Raw genomic sequence first — 23399 nt, forward strand, 5'->3', positions numbered from 1 at the left:
AGAGAACAGAGAATGTAGTAACTAGATTGTCCTTGACTCTACTCATTCATTGTTGAATTGACAAAAGCTGTGATATCATTATCTAGTCGTCAGCGTCAACCCAAATCAAAATTCCCTTCTTATCTGATCGCATATCTTCAGTTGGCTGTACCCGCAGGGCTTTGTTGAAATACGTATCCACAACATTCAATTGGGGTTGGATCCATAGCCCCCGCTTGGAAGCCAGGAGGTTATATCGCACTGTGTGTCTGCTTAACGGCACAAGCTGGACGACCGCGGTCTTCGGTCCGCTGAAAGCAAAATGCTCACTCGCCTCCATAGCAAGATTGAAGGTGAGAAAGTGCATCGAAGGATTCTCCAGCGTGTAGTCCAGGTGAATCAGACCGGAGATAGCTTCTGAAGCCAATGCCGAGGCAAGTACGCGGGGCTCTCCCGCGGGCATCACGAAGCGCGGAATGGGTAGAGTAGTCGTGGTGACGGCAGCGCTGTCCGCTGATGATGCAGCGGCGTCGGTGCCTATTCGACGCCATTGGATCTCTAGAGCCAGATTCAGAGCTGTCGGCCGTCGGTCTCCCAAGACCAACTTTTGAACCTCCAGTATAAAGCTGGACTCGCGAAGCTCCTCGGGACGTATTTCCAGCGCATGTGGGTCGGCGACTATTTCAGATCCAATGTTGCAGACCGCTCCGCCGCCAAGGCTCAGTAGCACTAGCGTAATCTTTTCGATGACAAGCGGCTCCAGGGCAAACGAGACAACCTTGGAACTCAAGCACCATCGTTGCCGCAAGCCTCGAGGTTTAGGCGTAGTTTCGTGTTCAGCCAAGTCGTCATCGATTGTAAAGAAATCAGGCCAGGGTTCGGGATGAAGGCGCGGAAGAAAATCATAGTTTGCCTCAAATGGTCGTATGATTGATAAGGCGAGTCTGTGTGTCGCGATGATCGGGGTCTGATAATCAGATAGCAGATTGTATACACAGGTAATTTGAAGCTCGTGGGTCGAAGGTTCAAGAGTGTCTGTCAGCACAAGCTTCAACTGTTGCCTGGATGACCTGTCCATGACACCAATGGACCGTTTTGCGACATGACGCGCCCCCTCGATGGGCGAGCTATCCTGCGAACGAGGAGATATGGCCTCACCATCCTCATCAAGCCACAGAATCTGCGCTGCCGAGTCCGGATGTCCGAAGAGCCTTACCTCTGCGGACACGTCTGCAGCCTCATCTTCTTCGTTGTATATGTCCAGTTTAAGAACAGCTCGCTCATTTGTGTAGTATGTCGCTCTGATGTTCGGTGTTGTAATTCGAATTTTTGGCGGTTTGGGCATGATCTTGCACCGACAGGTATCCCGGTCTTTGCCCACACGTCTCCGGGATACGCCGTTCGTGGTCTGCTGCCACAAAAAGGAGTCACGCTGGGTCAGATCGGTTATAGCGCAGGCTAAATCAAACCTCTCATCTTCAATAAGTAAAGTTATTGATGCCACCCTGGAATCCCCAGCTTCGCGGGGGACAAAGGTTAGATTGAACACTTTGGTCTGGGCCGGTCCTATGGTCAGATCACCCATCCCTACCAGTGCTGTTAGGCCATTGCTCGGTGATAACAGAGTCGTCGAGTCAGCAGATGTGGGCTCACGTAGCGTGAGCGACGATATCGTGCAAGGAGTCGTGATGTCAGCTGTCACGTTCTGGTCGGATTGAAGCTTCATTGGACGGAGGCAGCCCTCGAAAACGACCTTGACCTCTGACAGTCGTATTGGGTCTGAAGATTTCTGACCGAGAGAAGTGATTGTCAACTGCCCCATGAGAGGCTCGCCGACATTTCCTTCCGACTTCTCGAAGACAAATGTGGCTGTGACTGTGGCCAGTGGAATGGTCAGGTATTGAGAGGCAGGAACGAGACAACAATAGCCAAGAGAACACTTACGGCTCGATATGACATCCTCGGCATTGAGTGCGACAGATGGCTTGTGTTCTGTGATAGGAAGGTCTCTAAGGCTCTGGTTGATACTGTAGTGCCAACCTGATCGTGGTTGAAACACTGTGCAGGTTACTCGTGAGTCAGTGACACAAGCAAGACAGGGCGCTGTATCAGAAAACTGAAAGCAAGAACGCACCCTGGTTCATCAGTTCCCAGTCCACTCGTAAAACCATCTCGCTATCCTGCATATATAGCGCGCATTCCCTCAAAGCCCAACCGAACTTCTCCATGAGCGGCCACCAGCCAGCCTGTCGCCAAGTGAGCGTCGGCCATAGTGGACGAAGGGTCTCATATGCTTCAATCCATGAGCCAACACGCATGTATTCTTCCGCTATCTCTAAGCTGAGGCTCTCCGTCTTCCGAACTTGCTTACGCCTTGCAAATTGCTCCAATGCTGCCCTCAGGGCGTTCAGAATTTGTTGTGAATGATCGAAGCCAGTTGAGCCTGGCTGCGGTGCTTCAATATATGGCTCTGGGGCAAGATAGGTGTCATACATATATGACTTATTCGCGATCTGAGAAGCAGGTAATTGACCTGGTGGTATGCGATCTTCATCCGGAATATGCTCGGCTAGAGTGCGTCGAGTCACCGCGTGTTTCGCGGACCGGTACAACCAATAACCCTCATGGTGAAGGAGCTCCCAGGGGCACAAGGCATCACTAAGAGGCGTCATCTTTTCAGGGGGGACGAAGATCAAGTACTGATCGTCGTCTCCCTCTTGGGACGATGTGTTGCCAGAAATGCCAGGGATGTTGGCCTGGCGTATGAGCTGTGCCATTGCCATCGACCATCGAGCCTCCCAAGCTTCCCATCCGTAGTTCCTGGTTCCTTTACCTCGCCGATTGATAATATCACGGGAGCGAGTACGGTGGTTGACCCATGAACGTACCGCGGTGCGGGTTTGTCCGGTCCACAATAAGCAACGAATTATGCGGATTGCCAGAGCATCAGACAAGAGACGAGCATCATTAAACCTTGGATTCCAACCGGCGATATTCTCAAAGACATCCTGCCCAAACAAAGTCTCATATGCACTCTCATAATTCCTTAGTGCGGCATCGATCTCTTGGCGAAACTCGGCAAAGATACCAAGTTTAAACTCATAGCGAACATTCCATCCCTGGAGTGATAGTGTCTGTGATGTTCCGCTTGTGGGTGGTGCCGTAGGAGGAGGAACTGCGCCTCGGTTACGTTTCCGTCTTGCGTGTTTAGATAAGTCCCGATAATATTCTACCACCAACGGCTGTAGCATGGTCAATAAATTCCTTGTGAACTCAATCAATTCCGCCGAGGTTGCATCAGGTGGAAGAAGAAGAACGGATTTCTGGTCCAGACTCGTCGCTCTTCGTATGCTCGTGATTCGCTCCTCCGTCTCCTCCTTGTTATAGCCAAGAGTGCTTTCCTCTGACAGGAGGACGACAACGAAACGGGGTTTGTAACCAGAGTCAGACCATTCTTTCTTCAGTCCATTAATCTCAATCTTGAGTTGATTGTCGCGGAGGGAGCTCATGTTGGGGGCCAAGCAGAATGGGAAGAAGTTGATGACCGCCGCGGGGACGAGGTTTTGGTGCTTCGTCACCCACAAAGGAGTGAGTAGACCATCGGGAAATGTAGGAGAACTTGGTGTCAAGGGGGATATAGGCGAGTGCAGGACGAAGGATGGCGGTGTATGTAAATCATTTTGTTGCTCGCCTGTTGGACTTGTGGGAGGAGACAGCGGCGGGGGATCAGCTTTCCGCGGGGGAAGTCTGTAGGACTGCGTTTCTGTCAGCAATAGCTCACTTCGCCTTCAACTGGAAGACTCAGTATCCTCGCGGCCTATAGGGTGTACAGAGCAATTACAGTAGGCTGTGCTCAATGCAAGGTGCTTGTTCGTGTCCGATTGCAGGAGGGACGTCTTAGGGGCTGATTCATGCGGTGGATGAGAACCTACCCTCCCTACACTCTTGATTTTGTATCCAATCCCTGAATACCTCGTACTTGTAGGTTCCCTATTGTCCCATGGCACTTCTGACGCATCTTCCTCCAGAAGGTTCCTCCGCAATTCCTCCACAGTCGGTCCGCTTAGAGGTGGAAAGTCCGAGTATATTCTTGGTCCCTTTTGGAGGAGAGGGTACTCGGGACCGCTCGATCCAGCTTCATCTGGAGGGTCGGCTTCTAGTCCGGAGAGAAGGATGAAAGGAAGGTTGTGGACCGCATAGTCTTCGGGATAGGCGTCCATGGCGGACAATGGTCTTGTCGTGGGATGTAGATCACCGCATATCTGAATTCAAACGTCCGCTGAGGCCACCACGATGGATGACCGCTAGATTTGTTTCTCGTTGTTAAGGCAGTGCTGCTTGATTCCTCTGTCGATTGAAAGAACACCTTTCGCTTGTCTCCTAGATGACATGGGCGTTCTTTTGGTGGTGGATGTAGACCTAAGCATTCGCTTCCTTTGCCAAGCCACAAGCATGTGTTTTGGTTCAACATCATCAACAGCGCCAAGCCTAAGTACATCCGGGCTATCAGACTATCGGCGGAGGTGCTATAGTCCCGTCGACAACATTGACAACTGTATTGTAGACTACCAGATGTTTGTAATTGTTTCACGAGTCTCAATTAGTCAGGCGAGGTTTTTCTGCAACGAAGCTAGCTCCGTTGGTATGCGAGAAGCGATCCGGAGTCTGTGGTAAATAGTACCTCGAGCCTCATTTACGCGCGAAGTTTATATGTATTTCATTGCAAGACCAAAGTGGCCAGCCTTTCAAATTGCGAGTTATAGGCGTATTGCCACAAAAACAAGTGTTGAAACCTATGGCGAAGAGAAAAGTGTCAAATCGCTTGTCTACCATATGTCTACATATCCTCGATCTCCTTGTTGCATACTAGCTGCGATGAGGCAAGATTTGATGGTACGATATTACTCGCCAAAGTCGTCGCAACAATTCCAGACCCTCAGGTAGAGAATATTCTGTTCCTAGTTTGGTTCCTGCTTCAATACTTGAGAAGTACCTTGCCGATGTTATGCCAGGATTGCAAGGATACCATGCCTTGCGACTACAAAGAGCAAGACTGCTATAGAAGGGCATGACAGCCAACAAGCATCCCATGCTCTTCCGTCAATTGGTTTATTTCCCTTGCATCACTACCTAGTCATCCAAAAATGTCTAGTCTGTCAGTATGTTTTAAGTCGACTAGTATACGCACGTCCCTGCACCATCAAAAAAGGCAGGAAACAAGCATCTATCTTGTTATCTTGCCAGTTGCCCCTTCGACAGGTGGTCATATTATGTCCCTGCGATATCCATCTGTTCCGCAACCATATTAACTAACAGGAAGGCGACGCAGATTACTAAAAATGGGTCTTCACTTTCCTGACTTAGCGTCTTCCCTAGGACTCTGTAGATAGACCACGGAGAGTATCTATCTTTATTTTGATGAATCTCTTTAAGCTCATAAGAATGACGAGCAAGGCTCCGAGGATCTCGATATGATGAGCGAACGTGCATCAGAGGTCCAGATCAGAGCCTGTGAATCGAAGCCTATCCAAAGCTGAACTGACGTTTGTATTGAACTTTGAGTACGCGAGGTGTTTCGGGGGCCCGATTGGTACCTCTTGAAATTTGGATCTGCGAACCATGTGGAGGAGCAGACTCAGAACTGTTGCTCATTTGGCCCTGAATCGTGGGATTTCTCGTGTAAGCAAGAATTGGGCTAGTCAGTGCCTTAGAACAACGATAATAATAATAATGAAGACATGAAGAAGATTATATTTCCTGATTCGAATCTTCAAGAGCAGGGAAATAATCAAGATGGCTAGAACAAGGGATTGTTGTTCTTCGTCTACCTAACGAATTCGTAAATATTATTGCAATCAGACATCCTCTCTAGGTAATCATTCCTTTTATGTTGGCTTGCCATCGACCTCTCTATCAGTCTGGAATCAATAGGTAGACTACCCAAGTAAGGTACTCCGTAGATACTCCGTTTCTCACTACTCCTAAGCTAATCAACATACTTACTAGTATAATGATCTTATTATTCCTTTCCCCTTCCTTCTCCCTTTCCTGAACCACTATCTATCTAGTCTATCTACTAAATAATAGGAGTTTAACTCTCATCACTGCCCCTCCTTTCTTTAACTTTCTGGCACCGATTATCAACTAGATCCTCTCCTTAAATATCTTTCTTAGAGACCCGATTTCTGCTGAATCCATGATCATAATCATAATCATAATTTCAACTTCCAGCGACGACGCACTCGGAAGACTTCCCATTCCCTCTTGTTTTTCTATTTCCCCAGATACCGGACTTCTGCAAGGGGTTCGCAAGCCGCAGGGGGCTTGATACGATCGTCCTGGATCCTCACCAATCGGTCGAACTCGCACATGCATCAATTCTTCGTTCTTGATTTAGATTTCTACCGTTGAGCCAGTCTTATCATTTTTTCCTGCAGGATAATGCGAGCACTCACCCCGCCCTTCCGCATCAATTGCCGGTGACGTTCCACTCTTCTTCCGAATCTGGCTTGAGGGGTTCCTGGAATCCCAGGGTTTCCTAGAAGCCCAGGTCCAAAAAACAATTCCATTCTCAATACCGAAATCCCGAAAAAAAGAAGGAGAAAAGTTCAGCGTCAGAGAAACAGGGGAGAAGATGGGCGCTATGGAGGACTTTCCTGCGCCCACGGCGCATGCCCCTTTACAACCAGCGTCTTCCTCCCTGCTCACACGACGTCGCAAATCTCGCTCGCATTCCACAAGTCGGTCGTCAGTCGACCAAACATCCCCGGAAGTTATTACATCTTTAATTTCGTCCCTCTCTACCATCTCTGTCCCCCTCCAATCTCATTTCGATAACGTTCCGCGCCTCGACTTAGATACCGATCCATCTTCCCCCATATTTTCAGTATTCTTCCCATCGGAGCCACAACCTCATACAGAACAGCACTCATCAGGCGATCATGGGTTCGGGATAAGCTACGGAGCGCAACAGCTTTCAGAGAACGAGACGCATAGCCCGTTTTTACATCCGGACGATGCAGCAGCTGCTCCGGTCATTCGGATGGCCAGGGCACCTCCATCTCCAAAGACGAAAAGTACTTTCGGGCCTTCTCTATCATCGGCGCGACCCGCTTCCAGAAGCTCATACACATCGGCCAAAGCTGCGTGCGAGGACAGCGCATTCGGTATGATCACAGCCGAGCCCGGCCCCCGAGTATCCACAGCACCTAGTATCGCATCTACGGCTTCTGGAGGCCGAAAAAGTCTGAAAAGCCAGCTTGGACTGCTGAAGAAATCCTCGCGCGAATTCATGAATGATAAGGAAAAACAGACAGATCGTCTACGGAAAACGAGTAGTTACAACGACAGCCTAAGGCATAACATTCCCCGCAATCGGACCAGCTTGCGCTCTATGCATTCTATGGCTGACGTTGCCGAGGAGGCGCGACTGGATCATTTCTCCAAGGGCATCCATAGTGGAACTGCCGTCAGTGCCCCGCCTAGCAGAGAACGCCAGTCATCGCACAGCGCCCGAGGGAGTGTAAGCAGCACGCCTGGAGGTATCGGGAGTGGAAGGGTCATTCCTGCGCGCGAGTCCTCCTTACGGCACAGTTTCTCTTCCAGCCCGAGGAAGCGCAGATCCACTCGTCATACCAGGTATTCATCCACGGCTAGCAGGGATACGAAAGTTGAGTCCAGCCCCGGCGAAACTGGCAACGAAGCAGAACAGGTCACGAAGAGAATCCAAGAATTGAAGGATCAGCAGCAAAGGATCAAAACCGAATTGGAAACAGACGACAGCCCAGACAAGTGTTCCAAGGATTCCTCAACTAGGCCAAGTCTGCCCCTTAGGACATCGAGCCACACAAGCCATCACACATATGCAGATGCAAGAGGAGCCGTCGCATTTGATGAGAGTGCTCCGTCACCGGCCGTAATGACCGGGAAGAGCAGAACAACGGCGCGAAGTGACTCTCCGCTTACATCCAAAACTCCCAACTTGCCACTGCATAGGCAATCTTTCGATAAGCCAGATCAGAATGACAATCTTCGGTCCAGACGATCATTGGAGTCTTCGACCCCGAAGCGACACCACAAACGTGCCCCATCCGGGCCTGCGTCTCCAGTCCATGCTTCGGTCAGCGACGAACGGCCGTCGAGCGCCGACTCAATAGACCTCGCGGTCTTAGAGTATATCTCATCGCCCAAACTTACTCAAAAGGTTCCCCACCCAACAACAGGCCGCGCCATAGCATTTTCTGAAGTTGGAGACCCGAAGGGCCACGTTGTATTGTGCTGCCTCGGTATGGGCCTGACCAGGTATCTGATGGCGTTTTACGACGAGTTGGCGCGGTCTCTCAATCTCCGACTAGTGACCTTGGATCGCCCCGGAGTAGGCGAAAGCGCACCTTATACAGAGGAGGCAGCAAATCCTCTCAGCTGGCCTGGTAAGAAGACCCAACCTGTCTTCGGCTCTCCCGAATTTTCTTCACTAACCGAGGATAGATGATGTCGCAATCGTGTGTAATCACCTCAAGGTCAACAAGTTTTCGATACTGGCTCATTCTGCCGGAGCGATTTATGCGCTGGCAACGGCGTTGAGGATTCCACAACACATCCGTGGCCGTATCCACCTTCTGGCTCCTTGGATTCCGCCGTCTCAATTATCGAGCATGGGGCCGCACAAGGAACCTGTACCTACCAATGCTGTTCCGTATTCCCAACGGATTCTGCGAGCTTTGCCTGCGTCATTCCTGAAGGTTGCCAACTCGAGTTTCATGAGTGCCGCAAGCGCTAGTCTCACCTCCAGTTTGCCGAAAGCTCCTCGCCGCACTCGACGCAAGACAACCTCAAAAGATATGTCCCCTGCGTTAGCGACGGAGCCGAAAGGGCCTGGGCGGGCTCAGTCCAAGATACATCAACAGGGGGGTGATATCAAAGCACTACAGGATTTGAAGGCGCCGGTCGTCTCTCAAAGAACAGATGTCAAGCAGGTTGAAGTCACCGCGAGTCAGACAGCCATAATCTCATCCGAAGAACGCGAACGCCAGAGCGATTATGATAACAGGCTGACACACAAGATATGGGAGCTGGCCACAACGAACGCAAACCCGGCAGTTGATCTTTTAGTCTGCCTGGAACGCCGCCAAACGATTGGATTCCGCTATGTGGACATCACTCGCAATGTTGTCATCCACCACGGAAGTAGAGATACTCGTGTCCCTGTCGACAATGTCCGTTGGTTGGGCAAAGGCATGCGACGTTGCGAAGTTCGAGTCCTCGAGGGCGAAGGTCACGGATTAATGGCCTCTGCCACCGTTATGGGTAATGTGCTGATGGAGATCGCGAAAGAGTGGGAGGACTGGATGACCGTGGTCCAGGGCAGGCGACGAGGGACAGTGGGACCGCGTCCGGGTTTCGCCTTGCCAACATGATGCATGATGCGCACCTGAGCACGCGCTGTACGTCTTTCTTATCACAACTACAAACACAATCACCCGTCTGCCCTCAGCCATTTAGCTGAGAGATCCCTATCCCCTACCTATTGTTTTTTTTATGACGCCGCTGCAGGTCTGCGGCTGTCGTCTTGCTGCAATCTCGACATCCCTGATGATGATCCCAGCCTCGAGTCCTGTTTTCAATATCAGGACACTTTTTGCACGTCGTCATCGAGAGTTATGCCTTTCACTTTTACTTAAATCATGATACCAATAGTCTTGTTCTGCTTGTTATTTGTTACTCCGAGAATACCCATTATAGCATAGATAGCCGAGCTTTTAATGTAGATTTTAATGAATAAGACAGCAAACAACGGCGCTGAATCTCTCTCAGAAACATTCAAAGTGATAGATAGAAGCTATTCTGTTGCGTTGAATTAGTATAATCTAGCCCTCAGAGAGGTATGTGATGAGTACTTACCGTGACGTAATTGGTAGCGCGAGCTAAGGTACAACGTACCTAATTCCAACGGACGATTTTGCCGCCTTTCTCATGGCAAATTGACCATATTACAAGTTCGTCACTTTGCTTTGGTTCCAGGCGGACCTGAGAGTTGGGAATAGACAGGAACATATTCAGGCCATTAGATTTCCCTGTGGTCTGTCCCTTTACGCGGGGATTGATTGTCGTGGTTAATGTACAGAAGCTACCCCTGGTACTCCATTACTGCGGAGCTGAACGAGCGTGATCACACTCTACATGCGAATCTCATGCTAGACGCAAGAGAACTACAGTCGCGGTCAAATAAAATACAATAATCAGATTGTCAGCACCGGACAGGTGCTATATCTGACCGAGGTCAAGCAGAACATATATCAAGATGTTCTCTCAGCGGCGGATCAGGCTTCTGCTTATAGCCGCCGTGTTGCTGATGGTCACCATCTTCTACTATTCGGTACGACCACCCTATCCTGCGAGGACTAAGCATACGGTAACTAATATAGCTTGCGAATGCTAGGGCGACGCCGGGACAATACAAAATCAAAGGTTCTATCGATCTACCGTCGCGGCGATAGACGCCCACAGAGAAGCAAAAGAGGCTGTATCAAAACAGAATGTGCAACCGCAGAAACCCGCCCCTCCAAAGCCCGTCGAGGAGAATGCAAAACCTGTAGTGGAGGAGGCGGACGGAGTCAAGGCGGCCATCCCCAAAGGCGCCAGTGAGGAGATGGAAGAGATCCCAATTGCAGGACGTACGAAGATGACGGTACCAAAGAACAAGAATCAGAATCCGCCCAAGCAAGAGCCTGCCCCGGCATCTTCTGAGGATGACTCCGAAGTTAAGAATGAGCTCAATGCTATTCTCAAGAGGTCGCCCAGTACGTTATGGCCCCTAAGACCCATATCTGTTGTCTACGAGAGGGTCTCTAACACCATGCTCTACTGCGCAGTCGTTATTTTCTCCAAATCCTACTGTCCTTATAGCAAGCGGGCAAAGTCTATCCTGCTCGAGAAATATAATATAGTACCTGCGCCGCACGTGGTCGAACTCGATCAGCATGCAATGGGACAACAACTTCAATCGCTCTTGGCAGAGAACACCGGCCGACGTACTGTACCCAATGTACTCGTCAATGGAAAGAGTATAGGCGGCGGTGACGACGTGAGTGCACTTGATGAGAAGGAAGAGCTTGCCTCGACGCTGAAGAGTCTGGGTGGGAAATGGATACAGGAGGTCGATCGTAAGGACCAAAATAAGCAGACTGAGTGATGGTCACCGCGCGGACAAGTATGATGGGGATATAATACAGCATGGAGTTTGGTCGGGTGTTTGGGCGACTGGGTTCCTGGTTTCTTCTCTTCTCACGAGTTCTCTGGATATTTGAAGCACAATCCCTTCGCGATAGGCACGGGAGCAAGTCATTGCAATTAAATAAGAAGTGAACGACTTTGCATTTCTTTCTCGATGTCCTATGATGTTCAAGTGGCTCTTATAGAAATGCTCTTTTGATGCCTCAGGCACCAGTTCAGCGACATTCAGCGATGATGGGGAGAGAGATGCAGCAGAACTTCTAATAAAAGCCAAATACCTCTCTAGACCGAATATCTATTACCAATGATGACAACGGACATCTAACATGCCCGTAATAATAATAATAATAATAATCAAAAGGTACCTTAGCTGGGGCTAGATACCTCTCTAGCTAACTGTAACATGTCCGCTGCTGGCAGAACCCTAGAAAACGCGCTAAGCCGGAATTGTCGTTAAGCGACGCACAACCCGCCCGCCCTCGATTTTCGCTCCACCAAGACCAGGCCGCCTCCGTTGAATTTCGATCCCTTCGACGACTGACCGCACGAACGACATCGACAATTCTCCCCTCGGACATTCCACAGCCCACGCAGTCAAGATGCGGTACATTTACTCCGAGGAACGGCTGCCAATTCCCGAGAATGGTGAGCACGCGATTCGTCCCTTGTTGTTTTGAGGTCATTGGAAGAAAAGACGCCGGAGCAGAATGGAAGACAAGCAGCGGTGCTTTTGGGTGCGCTGGGAAGTTGTCGCGCCAGTCTGGCTACAGGAACTGTTTGCAAGGAAGACCGCTGCTACATCTTTACCCAAGAGGAGGGAATGCGAGAATGACCGCTGTTTGGGATCAATGTCTTGAGAGGAATAGGGACTAACGTGGATTTACGCCGTTTAGTGAAGGTTCACATTCGCTCGCGAGTTGTGACCGTTGAGGGACCCCGAGGTACGCTGAATACAATACCCAATACTTGTCACGTTCCGGAATTCTCTTCTCTAGCAGAGGGAGAAATTTCAGTCCAGACGAGTGGCCCGTCATCGCTGGGGTCAACGGCACTGACTTGGAACTTTTTCACGCGAATCAGGCAAGCTCGTCAAGGACCTCTCCCACATTGCCGTCACCTTCGGCCGCCCCGAGAAGAATGTCATCTCCATCGAGATGCACCACGGTGTCCGCAAGGGCATCGCTACCCTGCGTACCGTTCGCACCCTTATCAACAACCTGATCATCGGTGTCACCCGAGGCTTCAAGTACAAGATGCGCTACGTCTACGCTCATTTTCCCATCAACGTCAACATTGAGAAGAACTCCGAGACTGGCCAGTATGAGGTTGAGATCAGGTATGCTACCGCATAAACCCCTGAAGGAAGCTGGGGAAAGAGAACAGGCTGGCCGTCCTTTCAGGGTCTCGAGCGAACGGGGCCTTTGGCCACGCGAGATACTGTCGCGTTCACTTTCTGAAAGAAGAAGAGCTTTGCTGACGGGCTTAACTCTTGCGCTTGTTAGAAACTTCTTGGGTGAGAAGATCGTTCGTCGTGTCACCGCCCAGTCCGGTGTCGAGGTCGCCACCTCCAACAACGTCAAGGATGAGCTCCTGCTCACCGGTAACTCCCTGGAGGCTGTCTCCCAGAGCGCTGCCGACATCCAGCAGATCTGCAGAGTCCGTAACAAGGATATCCGGAAGGTATGAATGTCGACCTGTTACGGTTGGTGTATGCCCTGATGCTGATCCCATATCTAGTTCCTTGACGGTCTGTACGTTTCGGAGAGAGGCAACATTGTTGAGGAATAGACGATTTACGGGTCCGTCCGCCGTGCTGGGTAGTTGAGGATGTCTGGAGAACTTCATTTCGCACTACTTGCATTAGGGAAAAAGCAAAGCGAAAATCAATGCAAAACTAAAACGGAATTCGAATGCCCCTTTACGTGTCCACGGATATGGCTTTTCTCATCTGGGGAACATAGTATGTAGGAAATATCCGGCTTCTACGAACAATCCAAGTTTCCTTTACTTCCATTCAAGCTTGGTTTACACTGTTGAATACATATCTCAAGACCTTGTACCCGGCTCTTTTCTGCCTACATCCGACGTATCGTAGCCGGCATTCGCTGCAGGGCGACCTGAGGTGAGAGCCGAGAAAACCGCCAAGTGTAGCCAGATAAATGGATCTCCTGAAAAAGACATCTATAGATCCTGAATACACGCCGGAACTAAACGTGGGAGCGGTTAATTTCACATGTGGCGGAGAGTTCCAATGCTCTGACAGATCCCATGTCTCTTTTCATCTTCCATCCCTGGTAACCTCCAACAACAACAACTACAACTTCTTCTCCTCTATCCGTCTTCTACGGAACCTCAATCTCGGGGCTCTTTTTCTGGCAGAATGATTGTTGTCTCGATTTGACTGCCACTAAAGCAGGGCTGATGAGACACCTTCTCCGCGTCATATGTCATACCCCATCAACTCTTAGCATGTGAAAGCAAGAACACCCACATGCGCCGTACGCCATTACGCTCACCGCACACTGTTTGTAGTCCACCATAAAAAGATGGAGTCCTGGGTAGCTATCTCTGGCCTTTTCTCTGCGATCTTTAGCATGGTGCTCGACGTCGCGCTGTTCTGGAAACATGTATGCTCTTCAACCTCCGCGCAAAGATGTTCCAATGGCTCTGCTGATCAAGGTCGCCCTGCAGAGGTTACTGGCATGGTGGTTCTCAAAATCGCCTAGAACTAGGCTGCGACATCGTCTGGCCTCCGCGCAGACATTTGAGGAGTGGGAAGAGGCTGCTTTTGAGCTGGACGAGCTCCGGAGCGCGGATTTATGGTACGTTGGTTTTAGCTCTCGCCTGCCTGGACTGAAAAGGGCAGTAGCTAACGGTAGTGCAGGCGCCAGAACCCGACAAGTCGACACTACGACTACCGATTGATTCTGGGGCGAGTAGAAGCTTTGATGACTGCTCGTGAGGAAGAGGATATCCTGACACTGGCCAATCTTCTTCGCTCCGGACTTGTCCGCAACCTGGGCAACATCACCTCCCCGAAACTCTTCTTACATGCGTACGCTGGCACGAAACTCCTCATTGATGACTATATCACACAAGTCGCACTTTCGATCCAGCACATAACGGCTCTGCAGACCGCTCCAGTCCACGAGAGTGGGTTCACCTCGCAGGCCAAGCTGGAGCTCCTGCATGATACTCGCCAAGCTTTCGGTAGAACAACTCTGCTCCTGCAAGGTGGCTCAATATTCGGGCTATGTCATCTTGGTGTGGTCAAGGCTCTGCATCTGCAGGGTCTTTTGCCCAGAATCATCACGGGGACAGGAACTGGAGCGCTCATTGCGGCTCTGGTTGGGATCCACTCCGAGGACGAATTGTTGTCGTTCCTTGATAGTGATGGGATTGATTTGACGGCTTTTGATCGCCGACGACGGGAGAAGCTTTCTGGCGAGCACTCACAGGAATTGCCTTACGGTAGCGAAGACAGCTGGCTTGGGACGCTTTTCCGTCGGGTGAAGCGCTACATTGAAAAAGGCTACTTTCTCGACGCTGGAGTTCTGGAGGAATGTGTGCGGGCGAATTTGGGTGATTTAACCTTCGAGGAAGCATATGCACGGTCGAAACGTATCTTGAACATTACAATAGCGACATCGGGCAAGAATGGCACCCCGAACCTGCTGAATTACCTGACCGCGCCGAATGTTGTAAGTATACACTTTACGCTCAGCTTTGAAGCTTTAGATTTTGGAACAGTCACTTTGTTTCGTGAACCTTGCTGACGCACTACAGTTAATCTGGTCGGCGGCAGTTGCCTCGAACGCGTCCTCGCGTACGTTATACCAGCCTGTCACGATATACTGCAAAGATGAAACAGGCTCAATAGTCCCCTGGCCACACGCTCAGGACGCCACCTTCCACTCATGGCGCCACGTACATTATAGCGACGGGGAGTCACCGCTTTCCCGCATCGCCGAGTTATTCAACGTCAACCACTTCATCGTGTCGCAGGCGCGGCCGTATCTCATTCCATTTCTGGGCTCGGACCTGAACCTGCTCGACCGCCATCAGACAGGCCAGTGGAACATCACGCGGCCGCTGAAGCGCCTAGTCGTCGTGGAGCTGCGCCACCGACTTCGCCAGCTGGACTACCTCGGTCTCCTGCCTCAAATCATCGGCCGACTCCTCATCGAAGAGACGATCCCTGGATCGAATCTCACGCTTGTTCCCGATCTATCTCTGATTGACTTTACGGAGCTCCTACAGAATCCGAGCAAGGACAACCTGGCATACTGGATCTTAAAGGGTGAAAGGAGCGTATGGCCAGCTATCGGCGCGCTCAAGGTTCGCTGTGCGGTCGAGATCGAGCTTGACAAGGGGTATCAGCGCGTGCGGCGAAGGCGGCCTAGCGAGAGTGTAGCATTGCACCGGCGAGGTCCCAACGAGGGTGTACCCAGGAGACGGAGGGGGTATAGTATAGACAACGGACGGGATCTGAGCAGTTTGCTGGGGAGTGCGGACTATCAGCCGGATGTGCCGAATTCATGACAGGAAGAGGATGGCTGATAAATACAAGGTGACTGTCAGCCTGTCGACTCAGCTGGGCTGCGTGTTACCCTACGAATAGAAGGAAGGCCTATTGGCGTGTACACATTGTAATTAATTATCTGGAATCCTATGGCGTCAATAGGCGAACTACGGAATTACCAAGAAAGACAGACATGTGTAAGTGTTGATCTCGACCAGGAGATCCAGGATGATATCAGTATTTTCAAAGTCCATCGGACTCAGGGGGTCCTTTGTATGCTACAGGTTGCGGACAACGCATGAGCAGACGTCCCACAGATATGAGAGGTAGATAGGAAACTTACATTTCCGTGCATATACAGCATACCAACCCGCCGCGATGGCCAGGAACCCCACAAATACGACGGACGCATAATTCATCGAGACCCGCGTGACGGGCAGCACTGTGGGCATGCTGAACAAGACCAGCTCGAAGCCGATCCAGCACAATGCGATGACGTTGACGATGGGGCCGACGACGGGCCCACAGTTCCACAGGGCCTTGGAGACCTCTGTGCGGCCGTGCCGGAGGCTGAGGAAGATGGGGATGGCGTAGGCGACGGCGAGGGCGATGACGCCGACGGAGACAAAGGCGGTAAAGGCGCTGGAGCTGCCGAGGTTGATGAGACCGAGAAGCATCTGGATGAGGGTGAGCAGGAGGAGGGACCAGACGGGGACGCCGAGGCGAGGGTCGACGCGAGCCCAGAGGCTGGCGAGTGGGATGGCATCGTCGCGGGCGAAAGCCCAGGTGGAGCGCGAGGCGGCTACGGTGATACTGATGGAGCAGAAGAGCGTGATGACGAGGACGAGGGTGGTCAGTGCGAGGCCGCCGCCGGGGCTGCCCATGACTCGGTGGAAGATGTAGGGGAGGGCCTGGGCGGCAGGGGCCGTAAGGATGTCTTCCAGCGGCGGTAGAGTGAAACAGATGGGGAGGATGAAGAACAGGCCCGCCAGACCTCCGACGGGGACACAAAGGCTGATTGCCCGGGGGACGTGGACTGCGGGATGGGCACACTCCTCTGCCATGGAGGAGACCATGCCGATGGCAGAGAACGTGTAGGCGGCGGGCAGGAGTCCGATAAAGAACGTGAAGCCGCCCCATCCGGAAAGGCTCTGATCGTAGTGGCCCAAAGCGTAGGCCGCGCTGTGCCTGCCCGCGTCGGCCTTGACGGATAACGCAATTAGGCTGATGAGGATGGTGAGTGCGGTGAAGGTAGCACAGGCGATGTCGACCTGGGGAAGGTAGCGATTGCCAAACGTGCAGATGAAGAACGAGCCGATGCAGATGGCGTAGAAGATTAGCAGGAGCTGCCAGTCATTAGCGGCCCAGTCCGGATGGTACATCGAGATGGTGGCCGAGACCAGCGATGCGAAGCCAAAGTTGACGGAGAGCGTGATGGTCCAGTTGCCGACCAGCCAGATCCAACCGTTGATGAACGACAGCACCGTCTTGGAGCTCCTTGAGATCTGAAACGACCAATAGTAAGGACCTGCAGATGTCGGCCAGCGAGATGCGAGCTCGGCCAAGGATAACGCTACACATTCATCGAGAACACAGACCATGATCCAGCCGACGAAGATCGAGAGAGGACCCCCGCCGTAGATGGCACTGAGTAGAGGACCTCCCTCCCCGTAGGGAATGGCGGCAATGGCCAGGGTCTGAAAGAGCAAAGTGAGAACGGAGCGGTTGCGACGGAGCTCCTGCTTGTACCCTAGGCGGTCGAGTCCCTCGCCTTCCTGGATGCTGCCGGTCTCAGGAGCAACATCTTCCTTACTATGCGCACTGCTGGAGTCAGGTAGCTTGCAATCCGCTCCGACACCCATGCCGAAAGATGAATTCTATAATGAGCACTGCAGATGTATCAAAAGGGCCTCAAGAAGAAAGGCCGAGGTCCTGTGCTGCTAATCAAGTCAGCAAGGGGGGTCTATTTATTACCCAAAGCTGAGTCGGTTGCTCACTATTCTAACATGCATGGATGGTCCTTTCCAGGGTGGTAACACAACTGATAAGACGCATCGAATCACCACAATTCGAGCCAATCCGGTATTGAAAATCCAGGCGCTCCTGCACATTCCAGAATCCAAGCGGGGGAAGGATTTGGTATACCCATTGGGAACGCGGGACGTAACGCTGGTGGCAAAGCAAGCACGTCGCGTATCAGGATCTATGAATAGACGGGGTACAACCTTGATAATAAAGTCCGATGAACCATGAAGGATGCTGGACAGTCCACGGAGCTTTCATGCATTGCCCCCCTTGCTTTGACACTAGTAGAGCTGCTCACATCTCTCAGCTCCGCAACTCCAACCCCTGTAAGCCAGCCTGTGTCATGAAGCGCAGGGGAAAACCAAAGCAGAGCGATGGTCCCTCGGCATATGGCATGTTCAATTGATGGTTGCAGAGATAAGGGAGAGATATTCAGCAGTAAATTTAGATAAGCCCTGGGAGGCTGGGACAGCTTGAGACTATCAGCAAGCATCTGGATACTGAATGCAGCCGTAGACTTAGCCCGATGCAGTAAGGGAATCCGTTTGATGATGTCCATTAGAGTTTCTTCAACGGTCATCAGTTGTCTATCGGAAGTTTCTCTGTCATTTCTCTGTCATCAAAAGCCACATCGTGCGGGGTCTTCAGGATCGTCTCCGCATCATCGAAAGAGCCATTCAGTGCGGGGAAATACCTTGATGCTGAGGAGTGAGACCGAATAAGATATCATGATCGGTGACAGAAGGTTGACTAGGGTTTCTTTTGTTGGAAAGTCGGCGATGTGTGTGTGTGTGTGGAAGCGGATGAAGAATGGACGAAGTAGTAGTGCTGGGGGAGGAGAGAAGTTTCCCTTAGTGACTAGTCGTCCATCCCCCTCAAGAGTGCAACTCCCAACATCACTGTAAACATCCCTTCTTGCTTGACAATACCCCGGATGATGACATACACGTTGTTTAAAGCTATGTCTCGGAGGGCTAAACGACTGAAAAGGGGTCTAGTTGTTCTACTATAGCCTTCTCCTTGATCATTCGATCGGGATGAACCCTCATCCCCTTCATGAGAGTCGCATCCTTCAATCAAATGAATTTACCCGAAGGCAAGGCACAGCCCTCGTGACTGCAAAGACAGTACACCAAATGTTCATTATGGAAAACTTAGATCGGGATATACATCAGCCAATGAATTATAACCAACAATTATCAAGGAAAAAGAAAAGACGGCTCCATCAGCTGCACCGCAGCGATGATTTGTGGAGAGAGACTAGTGGACAGCAGTATGAGGGCGAGCAGATCGCGAAGAGTGCGGTCGAGGGGAAGGAGCCCGCAAAGAATGCGCGAGACGAGAAGTGGGCCTTGAAGGGATCTGTGCTGCAACATATGACAGGGGAGGGACTGCGCCATCCATGTCAGCCGTTATTCTCGAAGCAAACGGAAAGGAAGACGAAGGAGAAAGGAGGCGAACTTACTGCTGAAACCGTAGCCCTCAGTGACTCCCTCGGTGTTTTGCGGGTTGATCTCGACTCGCACGGCTATGTCCAGTCCGCCATGCATGCCACTATTGCTGGTGACGCCGTCTGCAGCTGAATGGGTCGAGCCTGCGTCAGCTTCGCCCTTGTGCAACGGCGAGTGGCCGTTCTTAGGGATCGGGAATGATTGGTCCCCGTTGGCGGCATCACCATTGGTAGACGGGGCGTCAACTTCGGTGATACAAGCATAATTACGCGACGGCATGGTCACCTTGTTCCAGGAAGCACTCTTTTCCACGCCGCCTGGTTGTTTGTCGAAGAAAGCCATCAGCGTCTCGTCTGTATCCCCATCCATATGGTGGATCTTGTTCCTGCGAGCTAGGAGGTTTGCAACAGCCTTGGGGGGCGGCTTGTTGGTTATTGCGCTGCTAACTATGTTGACCATGTATCGAGGATCACTCTCACTTGGGATGCCAAGCTTGGGGTTCGAGTAGAAGCGCCCAATCGCGGCGAGGTGCACGTCTCCGCCCAAGATGGTCACGCGAATGGAATGCGCAGCGGCAAAGTGCTGAAGACGCTGAATGAAGATCCGTCGCTCTCGCTTGTGCTGGCGGGCAGTGTAATGGTCATCCAGGTCATCCAGCAAGTCGACCTGGCCGTCAAACTTGTTGAACAAGCCGCCGGCGAGACCGAACCGCTTGTTCAGCAGGCGGATCGGCGCAATAATGGGAGAGCTCAAGATATTTTCAAGCCAGGCGAGGCGGGGATACGCAATGGGGACACCGAGAAGAACCACGAGATGTTTGATATCCCCATTGGCCGCTGCCACTTCACGCTCAAGACGAGAGAAGATAAGATCATAGGTTTCCGGGTAATTGACCTGGTGCCGGGTTCGTTCTGTACGCGCATCAACGCCGATGAACGCAATCCGCTTGCCCAGGCGCATATACAGATTCCTGCTTTTCTCCTCTACATAAGGCCCATGGCTTTTGCCAACGATCCAACTGTTGTCCTCGGGCTGATTTTCCTGAACAAACGTGTTCTCTGTCTGCCGAGGGTCAGCACCTGCTGTGCCGTTGATCGCTTGCATGGTCTGCGGGGCATCCGTGGTGAAGGTAGATTTTGGCGGCGCAAGGTGGTGCTGAAACAGGCAGTAATACTTGTACGCTACGCCTCCAATGCCGCGAAAGACGGCGCACCGCATGAAGTGGTCCGTGTACGAACCGAAGCCGTCGATGATGTCGTGGTCGTCCCAGATATTGATCTGAGGGATCTGTGCATTGGCGGTCTTGAACGGCTCGGTGGAGTACCATCTGATGTAGTTTGCATAGTAATACTTGTCGCATCGAGCTCGCAGGGAGTTATCGAAATTGTGCGTCCGTCTTTTATGGGGATTCGCGATCGCCGTCCATTCCTTCAAAGGGCCATCCACCCGGACTCCGTCGTTGTAGATTTGGTCACCGCCACCGATCATGACGTGGAAGGGCTTTTGCGCATGAACGCGAAGGACATCATTCCACAAATTGGGACCCAGCCATGCATCCATATCCGTGCCGACGGAGAAACCGTTGCAGGAGTGGAACATGAGCCGCATGGACTGGTTCACGGAGGGCACCACAAAGTTCCAGGGCGTAATCGTTCGATTGGCTTCCGCATACTGGAAGCCGGGGATGTCATACTGCCAGCGCGCTTCGTAGGACTCCAGGGGAACGGTGATGGAGAAGCGCCAGAAGGCTTTCTGGGGATCCTCGTAAAGGCGCAAACCATCGATTGCGACGGGCTGACGGGTCGATAGATCGCCATTGACCGGAGCATTGCTGCCTCCGACCGGACCACTTTGTCGCAGGAGCAGCTGGGGCTGTCTTTGGCCGGGTTTCGTGACAATCAAGACGCTTCCATGCCAGAGAGAGGAGGAGGGGGTGACGGTCATGTTCTTGTAGTTGATCAATGGACCGCAGACGACGTCGACCTGCGCGTTGCTTTGGTATGCTTGGCCATTTGGAACGGCGTCTTGAATAATAATATCATATAGTTAGCCATGGCGACACGGTTATTGTAAAAAGAATAAAGAGTTTGATCAGTGATGGGTGATGGGTAGCTCACCATAATAATGACTTGGCAGCATGACGGGGGGATCTGAGACTGGGGAATTATGAGCTAGGTTGTTTGGGTCATACAACAATAATACAAGGGGAGTAAGGTAAGCCTCTCAGTGTGGCTGGTGGGCAGGAGATGAGAAAAACAAAAGGGTATCAAGTCAACCGATTAAAGTAGTTAGAATGCAATGAGAAGCGAAGAAAGAAAAATGAGACAAATAATGATTGTAAGAAAGTGAAAGAGATGAGGAGATTAATATTATTAAGGAGACCAGGGATTCTCTGGCTCACGATGTACAAGCGAAGGGGGCAGCAGGGCTGATTAGCTGGCTCGGATCAACGAGCGCAGTTTGTTCTTACCAAGGAGCGGAGAAAGAAATGGAGAGATAGACAAGTAAGGTAGTCTTATGATCTTAAGCTATTGGAACAAGGGCTCAAGCCAGGAAGAAGAGATGCCGATAGCTTGTAGACAGCTTGAAGCCTTGAAGGGAGAATTGGATGATGAGACGACGATAGGGCTGAGTACCAAGGAAGAAAAGCCAGCGACCGTCGGCCAGTCAATAATAATAATCATCCCATACTAATAATAATATTATAGTATTAATGCAGACAGAAGTATCATCAGGCTGAACCGAACCACGAACCGAACCACAGCTTTGCATGAGTGCTAACAGCTGAGAATTTGATTGCTTGGCATTATGTATGGTGATGTACCTACCTTACCATCCATAGACAACACTGGAGAATGTAAGCTACCTCCATCAATGTGGCTGGAGGGGCTGCCTGCGGGGATTTCTTTCTTAATTAACCAATCACTACAGATTCGTGCGGCGGAGATTTCCCTATCATTAGTGGCCACTGGCCCCTGATCAGGATCCACAAAGTAGATACCTACCTTACTAGGTACTGTAAGGTAGGTATCCTCCTCCCTAGCCACACTCTACAGGCAGCCACATTTTTGATCCAATAGAAGAGGTACCTCAGTAATCATTATGATTATTATTGATCCACAAGGAGGGCGATCAGTCCATCATCATTTCCCAGCTTATCGCAGTGTGTCCAATTCACAATTTGAGAGCTGAAGTACAGAGTAGTCGTTATTATCATGTAGGTGCCCATGCTAAGGCGACTTCATATCCAAGCACCGTCTGTCGATATCCTCCCCCCACTGCCGCCGCCTTATCTGTCTGTATCTCTGTATCTAGGATGCTCCAGGCAGTGGCAGAATGCGTTAGGTCCCGTCTCGCGTCAGACGCCTCCATCCTCTTTATCAAGCCGGCGTTGGGCAACATGGTCTGGACACTGAATTTTCGCAGCAGCAGCTCGAACCGGCGGTCAGATACACGCCTTTCTTAGTCTCAGTCGCACATCCAAGCCGTGTATTGTGTTCCACGTCCGGTAGTCATGACGCAGCGCAACTGGTGGAGACCTACACAAGCGCCTACCCTTGATCTAAGATGCTGATAGTAGGGCTAATCCTGGATAGCTGTCCTGGCACGTCGTCGGCTGTGCTATCTACTAATGCTATGATCCTGGAACATCCAAAAGACCTTCCCTGCGAAGACCGTTGGCGCAGCTATCACCTGCCTGGTGAAAAGCTGGTGCGCATGGTTGACTTCAGTAAAAGTGGGCTTGTTGGGCATCTGGTTGACGATGAGGAGAGACATGGTGAAGCAGCATGTCCGTTTTCTGGGTGCTTTGGCAGGGAGGTTACAACTTTTATCTATTGATTTCCAAGATCCTGCTGATCCCTGTCTCAAGAGGTGTAGGCACTCTCAAATGAGAGAAGTGAGAACACATGATCGATGATTTGCGCCAACCTGGCTCATATAGGCTGAAGATGCTTGATAGCAGATGGACCTGCACAACCACACACTATCATCTACAATGGTGCTCTTCTGGAAAGCATTCATCTTGTGATTACTTCATCCCTGATGGACTGGGCACTGAAGAGTAGCACTAGTGACTGTGAGAGAGATCAATGATGAGTACTTGATTTCACATTCAGCTCATCTATATTTGGTCCATTGACCAATTTCATGACAACTAACTATCATAATCAGCTGCAAATGCCCTGGAT

At 51.2% G+C, this 23399-nt stretch overlaps 7 protein-coding genes across 7 annotated transcripts; 4 read left to right on the forward strand and 3 right to left on the reverse strand.

The window, feature by feature from the left end:
- Window positions 1-82: 82 nt before the first annotated feature.
- Window positions 83-4199, reverse strand: Aspvir_006742 (uncharacterized protein; the record flags this gene model as incomplete). Its single annotated transcript, XM_043269934.1, has 4 exons — window positions 83-1854; window positions 1924-2037; window positions 2114-3734; window positions 3912-4199. 4 exons carry the CDS (start codon window positions 4197-4199, stop codon window positions 83-85), a joined length of 3795 nt encoding a protein of 1264 aa, XP_043125869.1.
- A 2414-nt stretch (window positions 4200-6613) lies between these two features.
- Aspvir_006743 (alpha/beta fold hydrolase) lies at window positions 6614-9395 on the forward strand (the record flags this gene model as incomplete). Its single annotated transcript, XM_043269935.1, has 2 exons — window positions 6614-8408; window positions 8467-9395. 2 exons carry the CDS (start codon window positions 6614-6616, stop codon window positions 9393-9395), a joined length of 2724 nt encoding a protein of 907 aa, XP_043125870.1.
- An 884-nt stretch (window positions 9396-10279) lies between these two features.
- Window positions 10280-11170, forward strand: Aspvir_006744 (glutaredoxin; the record flags this gene model as incomplete). The annotated part of the gene is made up of 3 exons (XM_043269936.1): window positions 10280-10354; window positions 10418-10778; window positions 10851-11170. 3 exons carry the CDS (start codon window positions 10280-10282, stop codon window positions 11168-11170), a joined length of 756 nt encoding a protein of 251 aa, XP_043125871.1.
- A 640-nt stretch (window positions 11171-11810) lies between these two features.
- Window positions 11811-12999, forward strand: Aspvir_006745 (60S ribosomal protein uL6; the record flags this gene model as incomplete). Its single annotated transcript, XM_043269937.1, has 5 exons — window positions 11811-11856; window positions 12105-12152; window positions 12292-12547; window positions 12714-12891; window positions 12949-12999. The coding sequence occupies 5 exons, from the start codon at window positions 11811-11813 to the stop codon at window positions 12997-12999; spliced, it is 579 nt and encodes a 192-aa protein (XP_043125872.1).
- Window positions 13000-13836: 837 nt separating this feature from the next.
- Window positions 13837-15753, forward strand: Aspvir_006746 (triacylglycerol lipase family protein; the record flags this gene model as incomplete). The annotated part of the gene is made up of 3 exons (XM_043269938.1): window positions 13837-14033; window positions 14096-14912; window positions 14998-15753. The coding sequence occupies 3 exons, from the start codon at window positions 13837-13839 to the stop codon at window positions 15751-15753; spliced, it is 1770 nt and encodes a 589-aa protein (XP_043125873.1).
- A 258-nt stretch (window positions 15754-16011) lies between these two features.
- On the reverse strand, window positions 16012-17595 carry Aspvir_006747 (putative amino acid permease; the record flags this gene model as incomplete). Its single annotated transcript, XM_043269939.1, has 1 exon — window positions 16012-17595. One exon carries the CDS (start codon window positions 17593-17595, stop codon window positions 16012-16014), a length of 1584 nt encoding a protein of 527 aa, XP_043125874.1.
- A 1423-nt stretch (window positions 17596-19018) lies between these two features.
- Window positions 19019-21348, reverse strand: Aspvir_006748 (uncharacterized protein; the record flags this gene model as incomplete). Its single annotated transcript, XM_043269940.1, has 3 exons — window positions 19019-19149; window positions 19224-21233; window positions 21327-21348. The coding sequence occupies 3 exons, from the start codon at window positions 21346-21348 to the stop codon at window positions 19019-19021; spliced, it is 2163 nt and encodes a 720-aa protein (XP_043125875.1).
- Between the last annotated feature and the right edge of the window lie 2051 nt (window positions 21349-23399).

Source organism: Aspergillus viridinutans, assembly GCF_018404265.1.
Source record: "Aspergillus viridinutans IFM 47045 DNA, scaffold_4, whole genome shotgun sequence".
In the NCBI taxonomy this organism is placed as follows: Eukaryota; Fungi; Ascomycota; class Eurotiomycetes; order Eurotiales; family Aspergillaceae; genus Aspergillus; species Aspergillus viridinutans.